General features: G+C 32.8%; 1 protein-coding gene across 2 annotated transcripts in view; it reads right to left on the bottom strand.

Moving 5' to 3' along the window:
- Positions 1-913: 913 nt before the first annotated feature.
- Positions 914-18,366, bottom strand: part of LOC125050854 (neural cell adhesion molecule 2) — a 107,163-nt gene continuing 89,710 nt past the window's right edge. Inside the window, exons 3-18 of one of the 2 annotated variants that reach the window (XM_047650916.1) lie at positions 16,801-16,933; positions 16,310-16,518; positions 15,582-15,692; positions 12,881-13,084; positions 11,858-12,009; positions 10,663-10,804; positions 9,432-9,562; positions 8,561-8,720; positions 7,567-7,723; positions 7,126-7,265; positions 6,626-6,762; positions 6,285-6,450; positions 5,256-5,406; positions 4,225-4,391; positions 3,332-3,480; positions 914-2,600 (exon numbers count right to left, since the gene is read on the bottom strand). In XM_047650916.1, coding sequence (XP_047506872.1) covers positions 2,454-2,600; positions 3,332-3,480; positions 4,225-4,391; positions 5,256-5,406; positions 6,285-6,450; positions 6,626-6,762; positions 7,126-7,265; positions 7,567-7,723; positions 8,561-8,720; positions 9,432-9,562; positions 10,663-10,804; positions 11,858-12,009; positions 12,881-13,084; positions 15,582-15,692; positions 16,310-16,518; positions 16,801-16,933 — 2,456 coding nt within the window. In that variant the 3' untranslated portion in view covers positions 914-2,453. The remainder of the gene's footprint in view (positions 2,601-3,331; positions 3,481-4,224; positions 4,392-5,255; positions 5,407-6,284; positions 6,451-6,625; positions 6,763-7,125; positions 7,266-7,566; positions 7,724-8,560; positions 8,721-9,431; positions 9,563-10,662; positions 10,805-11,857; positions 12,010-12,880; positions 13,085-15,581; positions 15,693-16,309; positions 16,519-16,800; positions 16,934-18,366) is intronic. The other variant, XM_047650925.1, reaches the window with a different exon arrangement.

Raw genomic sequence — 18,366 nt, 5'->3', positions numbered from 1 at the left:
ATTCACGTGGTACCGAGAAACGATCACGACACCTTGTTAATTTATAAGTGTTAGATTTGAATAACTCCAGTGTTAAATTGATAAACGTCTAATTAATATGCAAATAAAGACATATTATATATATTAAATTGTAAACTATTGGAACGTTAAAAAAATGTTTAAATTTAATTAGAATATTTAAAACGCTCATTCAAAGTATTTGCAGTCTGATCATAATAAATAACGATTCGAGATCCTAGGAGCAAGAACTTTTAGAAGTTCGCAAATTGATCTTACAAAAACGTCGATCTTGAGAAATGTTTTGATCAATCATAAAAATTACGTTAAGTTACTCTGTGAAGTGCCATTAAATTGGGTAAATTTTCAATAAACCACGTTGTATTCTAATATTCGAAATTCTTTAGTTGTTATCGTGGAGTTGTTCTTTAATTATGTGCTTTAAAGAACATTGTTCAAATTATATTGAAACATTAATTTTGCCGAGAAACGGCTAAATTAGTCGCCAATAGACGCTTTATTATTGTCTAAGCATTCAAGCAATTCAATAAATCTACTTTTGAAGATATTTGAATATTTAAAAAAAATATTCATAACGTAAAACTTTTAATTAATTCCAAAGACTTTGCTATAAAATTCATGTACTGTATTATTTTTGACGTTTTTGTACGGAATATTCTCCATCTCAAATATTTTTGGACTCAAATCGTCTCGATTCTAATTCAATTGAGAACACTGGAGATAAGTGAAGTCATTATTGTAAGAAAATTGGCAAATAATCACGTAGTAACGTGCCTTTCGCTACAATTATTCGCTACTACAATTTTAGTGTCATGTATCTTATGTTCCATAACAAACATATCTTCTTTGCAATTATGCTGTCATTCAAATTAATTTGTATAATATTAAGACATGAACTTATAGGTACAATGATACAGTACATACCGTGGGAAAGCTCTCAGTTTAATTTCAACACTATTTATTTATTTTAATAGATCAGTGTTAATCTTGCAGACCAAAACTGAGGTTACGAGTTCCTAGTCCACCTATGCTCCGATGGATATTTATTTCTAAACCCGTAGGTCTGCATAATCGACATGTGTCAAGCACAGTACACATGTCAATATAACAGATACAGACGTCTAGAGAGTAGGTACTGAATTCATGGAATACGTAGTGTATTATTTCGAACAGAAGTAAACAGAAAGTCTATTCCAAATAGAATCTCAGGGCTGCTTTGTATTATGCGGCCAAATATAACAAATATGTTGGTAAATGAATATACGGCGGTGACAGGAAATTGCATTTGGTAGCATAATGAACTCCGAGTGGCCGTAATATTAGATGTGGAATTATTGGTACTGCTCTCGGTTACACGTTATTTTGTAAATCCTTAATGCCAATAAGAATTTAATTATTAAAAGCCAATTGATATGTGTAATAGAGACAATAAAATAAAATAGTAAAACCATATCATAAATCCTTATTTTACTTACCATACTTGTCGATAAAACACGTTGCTATATCCAAAATACTATTCGTATATGCTTATAGTAGATATATCGATAAGAAAGAGAAATGTAACGCCAAAAAACATAGAAGATACTATGTAAGCGGATCTCAGCAAAACGAACGAAACGAATTTCAATGCTATTAGACATATCCGATTTGTTTTTTGTTTGTAATATATATGCGGGTCCTATTTTTCTTTCCTATATAACAATCTACGAACTATAGCACTTACGAACGATATTTTAAATTTAGTAACATGATGACTGGCGATGTCTGTTTACGTCATCGTAAATATAAATTTGTGTTTAAAGATTTCTACATACATATTAAACAATGGATATTATTTAGAACATTAAAGTTTATCAGCATGATATGGAATTACTTGCTGATACAGACTAACAGATAGGTAAAAAAATTATTTACATTATAAAAGGAACACAGTCAGCTTAGTTATATTAATTACAAGATCGGAGGGATTTTGAGCATTGTTATGATTATATTATTTGGATCAAAGTAATTTCTTCTTAATAACAAAAGGGTAATATTACATTATTGAGTGTTTTTAAGAGGAAATTTGCACCTAAATTATATGACATCCAACGAAGAAGTGAATATTTTATTCAAACTCACATTCTTGAAAATACTATGACATACATACATTTATATACACACTAAATAGGTCCGAAAAACGCGAATTTGGCGTCCCGCAATAAAAATCTAAATACTATTTAAATTTTTTATAACAAATAATTTTTAATACAAAAAAATCTATTGTTGTATCCCAAGAATTTAATACATTTAATATTTCTTGGGATCTATTTTTCTATTTCAAATTTTTGGAAATACTTCTATAATAAGATTTTTGGTACAAGTAAAGTTTTCACACAAAAGTACGTTTACCTATTTCTTCTATCTAGATGTCACAACAATGCTCTACCATGCATTTATATACAGCTTTCTTGCACACGATGTGAGGTGGTGACCACTTCTGGTCGCAGGCGATGTGCGGTCAAAGATGATGTGACGCCGCTTCCGGAATTGGGGCTTGTCGTTACGCCCTTATTTGCTCGTCCTAGACTATGGTATGACTGCTGAAAAACACAATACAAGTACCATAAGATTTGTACTAAAACGCACTTAGAATAATAGTTTGTATACAGTCACGTGGAGTCGAAGTGTAAGGTACCTTATTTTGAAAGTCTTATCAACATTTGACACGCCTTTGATCGCAAAGACGCGTGTGTTTATTTCACTTTATAGTTAGCTTGTGTTCGACAACGGATACGTTTTATATTTACGCGCAAATATAATCTTGGAACTTCGAGTTAAAACTATTAAATAATTCAAGTACGCCCAATTACCGTGCTACCGGTACTTTTTTTTAATGATTGGACTATTCACACCAATTGACCTAGTCCCATTCTAAGCTTGTGAAGCTTGTGTTATGGGTACTAGGCAACGGATATACATACATATTATACATCGATAGACCTAACACATAACACCAAATACTCATCACATCGATGTTCGTCTCAGCCGGGGATCGAACCCGGGACCCATGGATTCGCAGTCAGGGGTACTAACCACTAGACCAATGAGCCGTCCGTACACCGAGAAAACTTGGCATTAAAATTTTTGGCAGTATGGGTAAATTTTAAACTGTAACCTTTTCATAATACTGGATTAAAATCATAAAAAAATTACTCTTTAAAATTTTGTCATCTGTTGAAATGTTTGCATATAAAACAAGTTCAATTCCTTGTTAAATTCGGAGTTAATATAGGAGAGCATACCGTCAAATGAAATCGTTATAAATACTAACACTAGTCAAAGGAATCCTGTAGTCCTTCTTCCGAAAGTCATAGTAGCCCGCGCCATCAGGCTCCGATCTCAAGTCATCGTTCTTGCTCAGTTTGTTGTTGGACTGGGGGCGCTGTAAGCTCATATATCCATTCGAGACTGGACGACGCTCTGTACCACAAAAATATATATTAAACTAGCTGCTCCAAAGGGAATATTTACACCGGCGCGGGCGTCACTGTTATAAGACTACACTTATTAAAATGTGATTTACATGGAAAGATGGCTATTTGTAACTGTAGTTGAACAGCGAGCGTGATACTCGACAACAGCTGTCCTGTATTATTAAAGAGCTATTCTGCGTTGCAGCGTCTGCTACGGTGCCTGGTTTTATCTAGTTTGTATTAAAAAATAAGCAATGTTTAATTTGCTCTTTATCCTATGATAAAAAAAAAATGTGTGCGTGTACTAGGTGTACACACGTAAGAAGTGAAACTTCTTTATGACCTTATTTTTCGAAAAATGATCAACTTTATACAACTTAACGAAATTGGTTAAAAAAAGTTTAACAAAAGGCTTTTATTATCATAGACATGAATACAAATACAATTATTTCATTTTACCTTATTACTACTAAGATAATTACAGAATTTCATTAATTGTAATATAATTATTACTATCATTGTTATTGTTATTTTGCTACAAAATTTCTCCCATACGTCGATAAAGAACTTTCATTCTAACGCCGATAAAGAAGTTTGACTTCAAAAAGCAACATGGCGCGTATCGCAAAAATGTGACGCGTAACGAAAAAATGTTACACTAAATTTTTTTCCAACCCCGATAAAGAAGTTTCACTTCAATAATAATAAACATAACATATATCATTATGTTAGAACAGCGAATAAGTCTCACCGTATAGGTTTGGTATAATGTCTGGATCGGCGTCGTCGCCGAGGTCTTCTCTTAGTAGCGCTCCACTTGCTCCACCAACTCCTGATCCTACATTGCTTCCTTCATTGCAAGCCTCTTGCTTTACGGGAGTAGGACATTGTCCCGCCCGATCATTATAGATAGCCTCACTAAAAAAAAAACATAAGTTTTTTTTTAAGCCCATGGCGCAGGCCTTTCGACCATACCGCCTAGTCTTTCAAAGAATTTTTCCTTAAATTATAAATTAAGTTCATTTATGTCTTTCGTAAAACGGTAAAGTAATTAATTAGTAAATTTCAATTTCTTTTCAAATCAATGTCTTAAGTTATGTCAAATCGATATCAAGTGGTGTCAGATGTATTATCACTTGTATTGTGAGTGGGCGAATCCGTGCAAATATCATAGTACATATAAAGACCTGAATTATAACCTTAAATTTTATCAAATTACGACTAACATAAGTTTAAACTTCAATAAGTAAACGTAGATTAGGGGCCTCATAGCCTAGCGGTCTTATTAAGTGACAGCTAGGTGAGGGGTACTGGGTTCGATTCCCGGTTCGAGGGCAAGTTTTAATTTAAATTTGTTCTCGGCCTTTGGGAGGGTTGTGCGGTACCGGGCGAGTTCTTAAAAACCGTACATGGAGGACACGGTCGAATTTCTAAATACAAACCACGAATTATAAAAAATACTATACTTGACGCTGGCTAATGCACAAATCGTGCCATTTAAAATAAAAAAAACGTAGACCTATACTTGTCTATGGGAGGTAGATAAGATCTAGAAATCGCGCACATGCGCACAGATTATGGAAAAATATAACTAAATAATTAACATATACTATCTTTACCTCATTAGTTTCTATATGCAAACGCATTGCTTGTTTAAGATTTGGCGATTTAAAATTCGAACGCGGTGTTGGTACACAGCTTATTAGGACTTATTTTAGTGAAACCACCAGTCGTTTCGTTTTTGTTTCTGTAAATTAAAACTCCCTTAAAAGTAGTACTTACTTTAAAGGCGCATGTTTTGCTGGCATGTGTCTATGTCTGGCGTGCCGACGGTATAGTATAGCTAACACGCCACACAACGCTGTCACAAGCAGCGCAGACATTGCTGCTATTGATGCCAACACCGGCGATATTCCCAAAGAGTTGCTTTCACCTATCAAAAAGTCATCTATTAAATCGAAGTTTACTCCATTATAAAGTATTTTAACAACCCTAATCTTGGTTACAAAGTAACAGTGATAGCGGAGTGAGTGAGAGTCTTACACAGAGTCAAGGCTGTTCTTGGGTCTTTAAGGTTCTTTTTCATACTTTTGTATCTTTTTAGTTATAATTTGTTCTTTTAATAAGCATCTAGGTATCAGCCTGTGCCTGAGACTAGCCGGAGATTTTTGTGCCCAATAATGTATATTGAGAATGTATATTTATTTTTTATTTCTTTTATAATACTCGTATAATTTCTACAAGTAACGAGAAATATATCATAAATTTAAATAGTTGGTTTAACAAGGGGTTTAAAGGTAAAATATTCAAATGAGATGTTTCGCACACCTTTCCAAAACCACCAACCTTTTATTATCTTTATCGCCATTCAGAACGAATAAAAACCTCTGAAAATTAAGTCATTCCTTATTCCGTAGTGGCGTGACTTCAGTGTTCAGATTACAAGTGAGTTCACGGCTTTATTATTATTGGGTAGTAAAGAAATGGTCGCAGAATTAGAAAAACCTTCTCACACAGAAATAAACTCATACTCAACTCAATAAAGTTCAAATTGCTTTTGACGCTCAGCGTGAATAATTTTAAGGTTGTTTCGTAATTATAGTTTTATTGAGGAAAATTGCTTGAAGATGTTTATTTGTGCCAATTGACGTGGAAAATTGCAAGAGTAAAAATAATATGGGGTTTACCCCCTTGACATACAAACTTCATTATAAACAAGAAATTTGTAACGTTGCAATTAATTAACAATGCTGTTTGCATTAATTGTAGAGATCAATTTTATAATAAATAGGAAAAGATCATAAAACTTACCTGTATACTTAGCTTGTCCCTTCAGAATAACATGTTCTATGGTAGTGACATCACTCCTGCCCTTAGCGTTGACCGCGTACAAGTCGATTCTATAACTCACTCCTGGAGGAAGACTGCGGATTTCGAAGATCGGTGGAGTTTTATTTGTAGATACATTATAGCGGACCTGTAACAACATTAAAATAAAATAAGAAACAATATCAAACATGTAGGCTTCACATTAAAAGTAGTACAAAAGAGTAATATATTGCAAAAAATAACAATGAAAATTCTCCAAATAATACTTCTTTACCGTATCAAATTGAAACCTATATATAATTTATATAACACTTTATACGTACAGTTAGCGATGGCAGCTCAAGCAACTCCATAAGGAATGTCTGTGGCAGACCACCATCGAAATTCTCGACGCACTCCACAAACAATGAATCCAAACTCTGATTCGCTACTGTGCAGTTCTGTACTTGAAACGGCCGACCTAGACAAAATAGTTGAATTTAATATGTATCTTTTACATATTGTATCAGCTTTGCACCAATGGTTTTCCTTGAAACGCGCAAAGAACACTTGTTCATGTCAGAAAAACCGACATATCTCAGGCAGAAATCGATATATGATACATATCTACAGCTGATCTCTTACTTGTCTATACAAAAAAAAATAATAATAATTGAACTGCAATCTAAGGCCAAGAATATGCAGTTAATCATAATCACGATCATATGTATTTATGTCACTGCGATTCAATTTAGTCAATTCTATTATGTTGTTGATACCTTTACTTTACAAAATGAGTATCACAGTATGACTATAAGAATTAAATTTAATTCTAAGAATTTACCTGCAGCCACTAATTGAAAAACGCAGGGCACCTTTTGTTGGCCTACAGAATTTTCGCCGTAGCAAGCCAATGTCCCATACTCCATGTCAGTACTGGGCGTATAATTTAATGTAGACGTGTGTCCTACAACGCTGGATAACCTGAACAAGTAAAAAATAGCAAATAAATTTTAAAATGTCATTGGTGTTGTTGAACAAATGAAATCGATTTGTAATAAATTGCTGTTACTATATATGGTAAACAAATGAACTATTAACAAGATAGGTAGTATAGGAAAAAATATTATTAAGAACACCTCATTAAGTCCTATACATATTCCTGGACCATTATGGAGAAATATAAATTTATTTAGTGTTTGTTTCTTAAAACTTTCTTCTTTTCGAACTGTCTTGTAATAGAACATAAAGTTTTTGCAAGTGTCTATGTAAGTTAGTACAATACCGTGGAGGTAATTCAGTCTGTTCGCCAGAGTTGTTGAAAGTCCAATGAAAGGATACCACTGCCGGATTGGCGTCAACACTACAGTGTAACATGACGGTCTCATGCTTTAGCGCGCCAAAAAGCTCGCTATCACGACGTTCCGCGCACACTGGTGCATCTGAAAATATCATTGGCTTAGAAGAGATCGTCACACACTAATAAGATTTTCACACACATCATATGCTTAACTTTATTATAAAATGAAGAAGTGTCATTTTAATGTCAAATACATATGTAGGGACAACTATGAAGTGCTTAAAGTACGATTTCGATTAATTTTACGCGTCTTAAAATGAATCTTAATATCTCATTTGCATCTAAGGTATTATAAAGAGCCTCAAAGTAATCTGCAGACAAAGTTACAAAAATGGTAAGATATTCTCGAAAAACGATTCCGAGTTTTATACAATCTGGGAACCCACATCTAATCTCTTGGTTTGGAAAGTTTTTAATCTAGTAAAATGTGGTGAAGTAAAAGTGGGACGAGTGCCGGGGCATGGGATAGCAAAAACACCTGACGTAATCCAATTAGATCGGATCGGGTTAGACAATGAAAACAAACATTCAATTGTGATCCGCATGACCTAATCCGTGCGCTTCGGAAAAGTTTCCATTCATTAGCTTTTCATGCTTCTAGCGAAAATTGGATATTTTCGCAATCGATTCACATAATCATACTGCAGAATATTGTTCAATAATTAACATACGGTCAATATTACGTATTACTTTTGTTGTGTTATTACTTTTGTATCGCTAAAATATGTTTGACTATTGAATGAAGCTAATAATATATATTCAAACTTGTGTTATTTCAGCTGAAGTCTAATCTAAATAAAATTTACAACTAAAAATCACTTAAACAACTCATATCAGACACGATGTTATAAGTAGAACACACAACACAATGTATCAAACTATAAGAGAATAACTTCTGATAAAGTATGATGATACTCACATCGCACCAATAAAGATACAGGATTGCTTGTTCCCTTGCCTTCGCTATTAGCTGCCACGCAAGTGTAGTCTCCAGCCGCGCTCCGCGTTACGCTCTGCAGTACTAGGCTTTGGGAGCTCAGAATTATACCCGCAGAGTCATTGTGGAATATTTCGTTATGCTAGAGAATACAAAACTAATTAGAAGTTTACAGTATAATTCCGGCAAATAAGTTGGCCTTTCGCGAACACATGCGCGCTGAATTATTAAAAAAAAGGGTGCGTGTACTTATGTACGCGCGTAAGAAGTTATACTTTTTTGGCATTATTAAAAATAGTTTTTGATTGCATGCAAATTATTAATTACAATTAAATAATCAAAGACTGGAAAAAGAGTCATTATAGTCAATAAAGTTCAGTTTACATTTGAAAAATTAAATAAATAAATATTTATTATTATTCTCTTACATTAAGTGTAACATAAATTCTATTATTATTCGAATGTTGTTTTTTAAATTATGTCCAATGCCGTAGCATCTTCCGTGAGCAACTTCATTCTGTTAATTTTGTGTCACGGTGCGCACGCATCGTAAAATTTCTCTCTCATCAATTTTTCATAACGCGCCTAAAGAAGTATAACTTCAAAAATACTTTCCCACGCCACGTAAAATTTGGCCAATTTAATAAATAAATATAGCAGTTTTTGATAAAGGTTATTTTGTAATATTTCATAACCTATTTTACATGTTCATAGAGAAAGATTACATTCAATCAATTTCTCAATACTAATTTTTATTTTCAATTGATATGAGAAGTTAATAAAGTACTTGTAATATATTTTAGTGAATAAACTCTTTGATACTAATATATACGTTTTTTTAATTGATACTTACACCGTGATACCAAACTAGTCTATGTGACTTTGGGTTTGCTTTGACAGTGCATTCGAAGTATACATCGGCACCTTCTTTTATTTCGTCTGGATTCAAATTTGATCCCATCTTCAAATCTACAATCGGTACATCTAGACAAAAAAGAACATTGTTAACAATACAATGAAAAAAATGATACTATCTGATGACTTTAATTATTCTAAAATTAGTTTAAAAAAAAATGTAATGAAAGATTTCGATAGAAGATAGATATAATTTTTCATTTATTAAAATATATTAAAACTCAGTTCTACATAAATATGAATGATATATAAGAAATACTATGAATGCGATCTTTCAGTTAGTGTTTAGCCACTGAAAGATTATATAAGATTGAATAAAGATGCAATCTATTTGTTAACCTAATTTCCCATTACATTTTTGGGAAGGATTAGCTTCGTTAATAGTCGTCCTTATAAAGCTTCACATAGTTAATAGTAAATTGATATTCAAATTTTCATGTCATAATTATATTTGCATGCGATGGAAAATCTACTTAAATTAATAATATTTGGCTGTTCTACTACGAGTATTACTGAATTTAATTACTTCGGATATATATTCCTCTTAATTAACATTGTTTTACGTAAATGTTAAGATTTTTAACCGGAAGTACGGCAGTATAACATTTATAAATAAAAGTATGTATGTATAAAGCCATTGAAGGGTGTCACAAATTCAGAGTTTGCAACCTAATACTTGTTACATGAGGCGCTTCATATAAAACCTGTTGGTTCGGGTCTTAACGAAACAATTGATTCAGCGAAAAAATTGTTTCTATTTGGTAGCCAATTAGTGTGTTATATAAATAATTAAAAGAACACAATAAAGGGAAATAAGTGGTTCTTTGAAAATCGTTACTTAACCAAGTTAAACCGTTTACACCATCAAATATGTAACTAAAAAAATATATGTACAACTGAGGCCAATTAATTATCTTTCACTTAAATTTTACATAACTTACGGAGACTCTATTGATAAAGACGACAGAACGACGAGAATATACATTAATAACTCATATATTATTGTATTGATTGTTTGCCAGTATTTTTTTGATAGAGTTGTATTAAGCAAAAAGTTTAGCTATTATTTATTTTTATAGCAAATATTCTTCATAATGAAACGGATATATTTTTCACCTTAACTTTTATACATTCATTTGTTTTTTATAGAAAAATTGTCAAATACTTACAGTGCACGTTAAGCCTCCATTTGTCTTCTATAGCTGAGTCCGGGATGTGTTTGTTCTCCGCGCGGCAAGTCAAGTACTTCCCATCGTCTTCCACACTCGGTACTAAACTGAGCACGCTTAGTGTTTCATTGTTCTCAGAGAACTAGAATAATAAAAAGTTTACCTTAAGATTTTCATACAAAAACCACATTCTTTAAATTGCGTTTAATTTTTCTAGAATATAACGGCGTGCAGCCGAAGAAGACCTTAGCGATCAGTGTCTCAGCTGAGGCCACTAGGCCAACACTACTCTATCACTTATACAAGATGGGGACTTAGTTAACATCATGGTACGTATACAGCTAAGAAAATGGTATTGTATAAGATTTAATATATATCTTTCAAGTAGTACAATGGTCAGAATAAAAATGTTCGCGTATTCAGTTCACGATATCAAAATTACAATGATTTTCTTCTTCTTATGAAACATTAATTAAGAGGCCTAGCTTCATTTTACTCTCAACAATGATACAGTTTGAAATAAAGAAAAATCTTAAGTCTTCAAGGAATAACCCATTATGCACTAGAACAGTTCCTTAACGCCAAAGTAATTCATTTAGAACCTGATCTCTTGGGGTAAGAAGGTTCTTAATGAAAGGGAAATTTAATTTCAGAGTTTTTGTTAAAATTCCTACAGACGATATTAAATGCTGGCTAAATACAGTTTCAAATCAGTAAAAACCAATTGTTTTGAACACCTTATCTAAATTTGATATCAAATAGTATAATAATAAATTCTTCCTGGATTTTGTTGGTGATATTCAGTAATGCACGATTATAAAATTAAAGCATGATTTTTTTACTGAGAGCCTGTTTCACAATGTCTGGATAAAGTACCAAATAGCTATGCAACACATAAATTATTTGGAAGATAAATTGTGCTATTTGACATTCATCGGACTCATAACTTATGATGGACTTTATATGACGAATAGCGCTATCTGACAGTCGTGAAACGCAACAATAGTGTTTATCCTACCAATAAGTAATAAATAGCTAATTTGGAACTTATGTAGAACTTATCCATACATCGTGAAACAGACCCTTATTGTGATAAAATTATGTCCGTCGCATAATATAGAACAAAAAATGTCAAATACGAGGATAAGGAAAGGATCTATTAATTAAAAGACAATGGACATAGACAAAGGCTCACATTTTTCGCCATCCTCTTGAGTTGTCTATTGTTCTTCCACCAGGAGACTGACGCGTCGGGCCGCGAGCCAGTCGTCTTGCACTCTATTTCGTATCTTTTGTCGGCGGACACTTGTTTTTCTTTGTTTAATATGTTCACTGTTATTGGTTTCACTGCGGATTACAATTGATAATTAAATGTTTGATAGACTAAACATTATATTCATTATTTTAGTTCTATCGAGTTTAGTTTATAAATCAACCTTTTGGCCTCTAAAGGCATATACGAGTACATATGTCGCTGCGGAAGTAAAACTGGCAAATAACATTTTTTTTTATATAATAGCAAACGAGCCTGTGGGACGCCCAAAAAGGGCAGTCATCACAGCCCATAGACACCCATTTTTAGTGGGTGCGTTGCCGGCCTTTGAGGTAGGAGTACCTACACTCGAATTTTGAACATTTTGAGGTCGTATCTCTCAGGGAAGACCCCCACCGGTAGTCGATTCCACAGTTCGCTAGTTCGCAACAGAAAATGCCTTGTGAAACGGATTGTGGAAGATTTCCAGCATCCATGTTGGTGAAATTTAGAATTCATATGGCTCGTACGGTGTTGAAACGAGGCAGGAGAGATCAACCCAAGCAATTCTTTAGAAACATGTTTGTGTATAAATATACTTTAACAGTCAACAGTGAGGATGCGATTACATGGGTATTACAATGAAGTGCGTGTGGTAATACGGTAAAAACATTGTTTGTAGTATATTAAATTGTTGTTGAATATTGTGTATTTACTTTAACCAGCCAGAATAAATAATACACATAAATTCGAATTAACAATCTTGCCCAACATTTATCTCTGTTAAATTATAGGCGGTACTTATCTTATGACCCTATTTCATTTGTATATTTGTTTATTGTAAGGCAATTGATGTGTTTGACTACAACGGCGCTGTAATGGTAGTTAAAGTATCGCTACTTTAAGTGAGAACAAAGTGTGGTCGGTTATATAATCGGTAAAATTAAGTCGCAGTCGGGTACTTACAATTAATGTCTAATATTAAAACTTTGGTCTCCGGTGGTGCCAAATTTGTATTAGAAGCCTGGCACACTAGCCTCGCATTCAGATGTTGTCTTCCTACATTGGGGAATGTCAGGGTGTTGACTGTGATACCGTCGGCTCGCTGCTCGAATGAGTCATCGATCACCACGTTCTCAAGGTACCATGTAACTCGCGGTCTTGGTCGACCTGGTGAAAAGTACAAACTTATATACGGGTGCCTACTAATTTATCTAATATTATTTATGTAGGTGAATTAGTCCTCGTGAACCTTAATTTGTGAACGTTATGTTGTTAGTAAACCGTCGAAAAACGATTCTAAATTTGTCTTAAATATATTTTTAATTTCGTTTTCCGAAATTGCCCAGTTTTACCTGCACATATTTCGCAAAATTAAGAGAGCTCAATAATGCGATCATTTTTCGTTGTGTGGAAACTACAGAAGCTACACAACCTATTAATCTATGAATAACATTAACGAAACAATACGCAGTAATAAAAAAGTAGTCTGGGGGACCAGGATTTTAAAACGAAATTAATTTCTGTTGTTTTTATTAATGAACCATGAAAAAAACTGGGCGGATGAAAGCCTCATTTCAAAATGCACCAATTAAGCTGTATCACGCCTCCACAATGTATAATTAAGCCGCCCATTCACAGGTTTTAATGTTATTAAATATAACAATAACATAATAGCTTTATGGTTTATATTTCAAACAATAGACAACACTATAATGATGCCCAAAACCGGACTTGCCTATATTCGAGGTATATAATTATTTAGCTATTATGATGACACATTTAGCTTTGATTATACATGGTATTACTTTATTGTCACCTTATGTGTAAATTGAAACATAAAACGTCCATTTGTATATAATTTTTTTAAATTGTTACTTATTTAGATACTTAAACATTTAAAGATGTAGCGTTTATGGTTCTCATCTGAAAAATGGCAAATTAATAATATTTGAACTTACTAAATACGTTTTGATCTATTATTAAAATTATTAAAGCTTTATAAATGAATCCATACAACAATTGGATAGTTTACACTTTTTAAGTTGCTATATACTCCTGGACCGGACGTTGAATTTGGAGAAATATATTATAGAATTTTCTTGCGAGCCGTTGTGCTGCTTCTTTTTTTCAGATGGTGATTTGGGTTGTGATCGTTTCCTTTTATAGTCTATTGATAGCTTCTTCTTTACTATCTTATAAATGCGATTTCTCCACTTTTCTCTTCTTGTTCCTTCTTATGCTTTAGATATATAACAGTTATTAAACGTGGAGTTAATGGAAGTATCATGTTTATCTTTGATTATTTTTGTAAAATAGTAACTATGATAACAGGAGGCCAAATTCACATTTTCGACTTCAAACACATTTTTTTTAAATTGTATAATTGTCTGTATTATCTGGTCAAGGTGGTATTGTGGGAACCTTGCTTCAATACAGATAACGATCTGACAAAGATTGAAAAGGTGACTTATGGTGTTAGAAACCGCCTTTATCGTGAAGACCATAATCGGCATATTACAAAATATTAATATTCATTGCTTTGTTAATTTTAACAAATAATGACTAAAGTTATCAAAAAGCAACAGGTTATCATATTAACTTATAAAATTCGTTGGTATAGGTTTCCTTCGCGATCATATATGTATTTTCCCTCTAGGAATAACCCAATAAAGGGTGTGGTTATTAATTAATTAATTATTATGGAGGTGTCATGTTAGGTATAAGATTATAAATACATGTTCCTAATAATCAGTAGACTGAGTTGTGTTATTTATTAACGCACGTATAACAGGTAGGTAACAGTATAGTAGTAGGTTTTGTTTATCGTCTTCAATATGTGAATATTGATAAGGACTTAACATTCAATAGCTCTTTATAGCATAGCGTTTATAGATATGCATGTGGTCCACATCAAGAGTAATTGTAAGCGTATAAAATTATGGCATAATTTTATAAAAGTACTTAAATATCGAATAAAAGATCCCAATCCAAAAATTGAAATTCGAAATTCAATTTTGATTACAAATAGTACACTATTAACAAGCTTTATCAATCAAGTGTGCTCAAATATTAACGCGTCGCAATACAAAACGAAAATAATTGTCAGGTGCAATTCCCGGGCAATCAATAATACTTAATTGTCCCCTTTGTGCCTAGTTATTACATTGTCACTGAGTATTGAACTTGATATTGTGTATTTTGTTACCGAAATCTGGAGCCAGTACTGTATTTTTCATCGAATATAGGTTAAGCTTTAATTAAATGGCGTGGCTGATCTCTTTTAAGTCGTGTTTTGATCTCCTTTAAGTTTGTTGTTGAAAAGATAGCCGTACATGCAATAAACTTAGAAATAAAAGTAACTAAAGAAATATGAATTAAAAGTAATTATACGAAATGAATTTAAAAGTAATTTTGTTTAACATATTCACTTAGCTTCGATTTGAATGAATTGATAGAAGTAATATTTTTTATATCTGAGGGTAGTTTATTATACAGCTGTGCGTCTTCGTAGGTAAACATTTTTTTGCCGTAGTTCGTACGTACTTATATGACTGTGACTGACCGTATATGACTTCCAAAAAGAAAATAATCATAAGGTTCATTTTGTTTTTACAATTGAAGTAGAGGACTGTCGTGTTCATGTACTAAATAAGTAAAACTTTACCTCCTTCAACTTCGCAGATCAATAAAACATTTGATCCTTCGTTATAGGGCTCCACGAGTTTAGTCCGATCTCTTCTCTTTGCGTCGTATATCGCTGGACGGCTCGGAGGTACTATAATTATAATATTTGACATTAAATTGTAAATATTTTTTTAGTAGTCCAAAGTATAATTTTCTTTTTGAAGTTATACTTCTTTAGGCGAGTTCTGAAAAATTGATGAGAGTGAAATGTTACGATGCGCACTGTGACACAAAATTAACAGAATGAAGTTGCCCACGGAAGATGCTACGGCATTGGGCATAATTTAAAAACAACATTCGAATAATAATGGAATTTATGTTACACTTAATGTAAGAGGATAAAATAAATATTTATTTATTTAATTTCTCAAATGTAAACTGAACTTTATTGACTATAATGACTCCCTTTCCAGTCTTTGATAATTTAATTGTAATTAATTATTTGCATGCAATCAAAAACTATTTTTAATAATGCCAAAGAAGTATAACTTTTTACGCGCGTACATAAGTACACGCACCCTTTTTTTTTGTTAGCTTCGCTTCCTTCAGCATCTCCAATGCTACGTAAGCGAAATTTTATTGTATCGTATATTTTGTATAATATACTATATGAGTAGATATATGAAAACAGTTCATGTTAGGAAAAGAGTAATAGCTAAATGTTTAAAAAATTACAAGTACAAACAAAATAATAATACAGATACTTACTTATAACAGTGAAATTAACTTTAAGGTTTCTAGTGGGAGAGTTTTTAAAATCTACTCGGCATCTATACACTCCAGCATCCATCGCAATCACATTGTCAACCATGAGAACAGCTGGTGTTGCACCCCCGCGGAAATAGGCTCGATTTCCGAACACCAGTGGGGAAGACCAGAGCTTTGGTTGGTTATAGGACCGTCCTCGGATGTCAAAACTATAAATATAAAGGTATGAGCTTGGCGAAAGTACTACACAATTTTTGTTTTGTTGTAACACATACTGAATACTATTGTGTGGAACAAACTATACACGATTTCTTTAATAAAATATTCTATGGTTATAACCAAAATGCTGTGTACAGATCTAATTGGACTTCAGGTTTACAAATAATGTTTAGTGTGTAATAACTGTATGTATTTAACCAATCTGATGTCTGTTTCTGTACCTTAAATGTAAAAAATAAATAAAATAAAAATAAAATATGTTTTTCTCTCACCTATACAATGGTTCTCCATCCGACTCCTTGAACCATAGTACCATAACAACCGCGTCGTCCGAGTGTAGAGGCTGTATATCACAAGGAAGTGAAGCCTTTTTACCCAGCACTCCCTGGACGTCTAAAGTTGGCACTGAAACACATTTAACATTGTCAGAATCTAATATATAGAAAGCATACAAAGAATAAAACTTTTTTGTTTACATTTAATAAATGTCTATAAAATTTTAAGCTTTATTAAGACGTTATATTGAATAACCAGTTATAATTTATGACTCCTAAATTTACATGATTTTAATTATATAAAACGAATATCGGAAGAAACCAAACAATGTCGTATATCAATTTCACACATCGTAAAAAATCATAAACCTAAAAGTTTGGTATTCGTTTTAATACTTATGACAACTAGTATGAGTTGGGAATTTGTTTTACTGTTATTATTAACAAAACAATATCTTTCAATTATTAGGATCTTATACCAATTGGAAACTTCAGATGAAATTAGTTAAAAATAATCGTCATAAAAAATATCATAATTTAAATAATACAGTAAAGTAATTGCAGTGAGGGTAACAAACTTAAAGCAGTACTCGGGCCTACTATGCGGTCTTATTGCAAACCGAATGAGAACCTACATCTGAACAGCATCGCTTATTCATACCATGGGGTCGAATAAACAGGCCAGTTTAGTTTTCCACATGACCACAGCGGTATTCATTCAGTCTAGTTCATACCATGACCTCGAGACCGAACTTACATTGGACCGTTTAGCCGTCAAAATAAGCGATGGAAAAGTTACTTTTGTTAATTTTTTTGTATCCAAATAATAGTTCAGAGCATATAAAATTATACTCGTTCATAAAGTAAAATTAATGAGATATGCTTTGTCTGTTATGTCTGGATTGAATGGATTTGTTTCGTAACGCAGTCAAACAAAGTAAAAAGTATACCAGAAATTACCTTATACTACTAAAATGTCAGAGGACAATGAAAAATTTGGGTATATCAAGCTATGAGTTGTTTGCTATTACGGATACCGGTTGCAATGAATCTATAAACGACGCTGATATCGTACCCATGGGATATAACATTATGCGCAGTGACCGTACCAATGGTGGAAAGCAGGGCAGCGCGCTTCTCGTCAATGCTACGACGTGTACATATACCGTGTGTATCAATTTACTCTTGTCTATTTGAATTAGTTTGTGCAAACGTATGCCTTAAAAATAATATCTTATTTTTGTGTCGTGTTGTTTATGTCTTTAGTGCTAACGAAGTTGCTTAGTTCTTCAAAAGTGTTAACAGTACTGAGCCGCCACAACTTGATGTAAAAGCTTTGGTGTGCCTTAAAACTAAGCGTTCGGCCGGCGCTAATGGCCTACCATTATTTTTAGAGACTGTGAAAGACTACTGACAGCGCCTCTTCACATATTCCTTACATATTATTCTTCATAATATATTTAAGCACTTGTATATATTTAGCACATTCTTTTTAAAAAAAAAAATTAGTTATGCAATCTTTTTGTTAGGTGGATTGTGTTTTTTAAATAAGTAAATAAAATA

This window comes from Pieris napi, chromosome 1 (genome assembly GCF_905475465.1).
Source record: "Pieris napi chromosome 1, ilPieNapi1.2, whole genome shotgun sequence".
Lineage (NCBI taxonomy): Eukaryota > Metazoa > Arthropoda > Insecta > Lepidoptera > Pieridae > Pieris > Pieris napi.
This window is presented reverse-complemented; position numbering and strand designations above follow the sequence as displayed.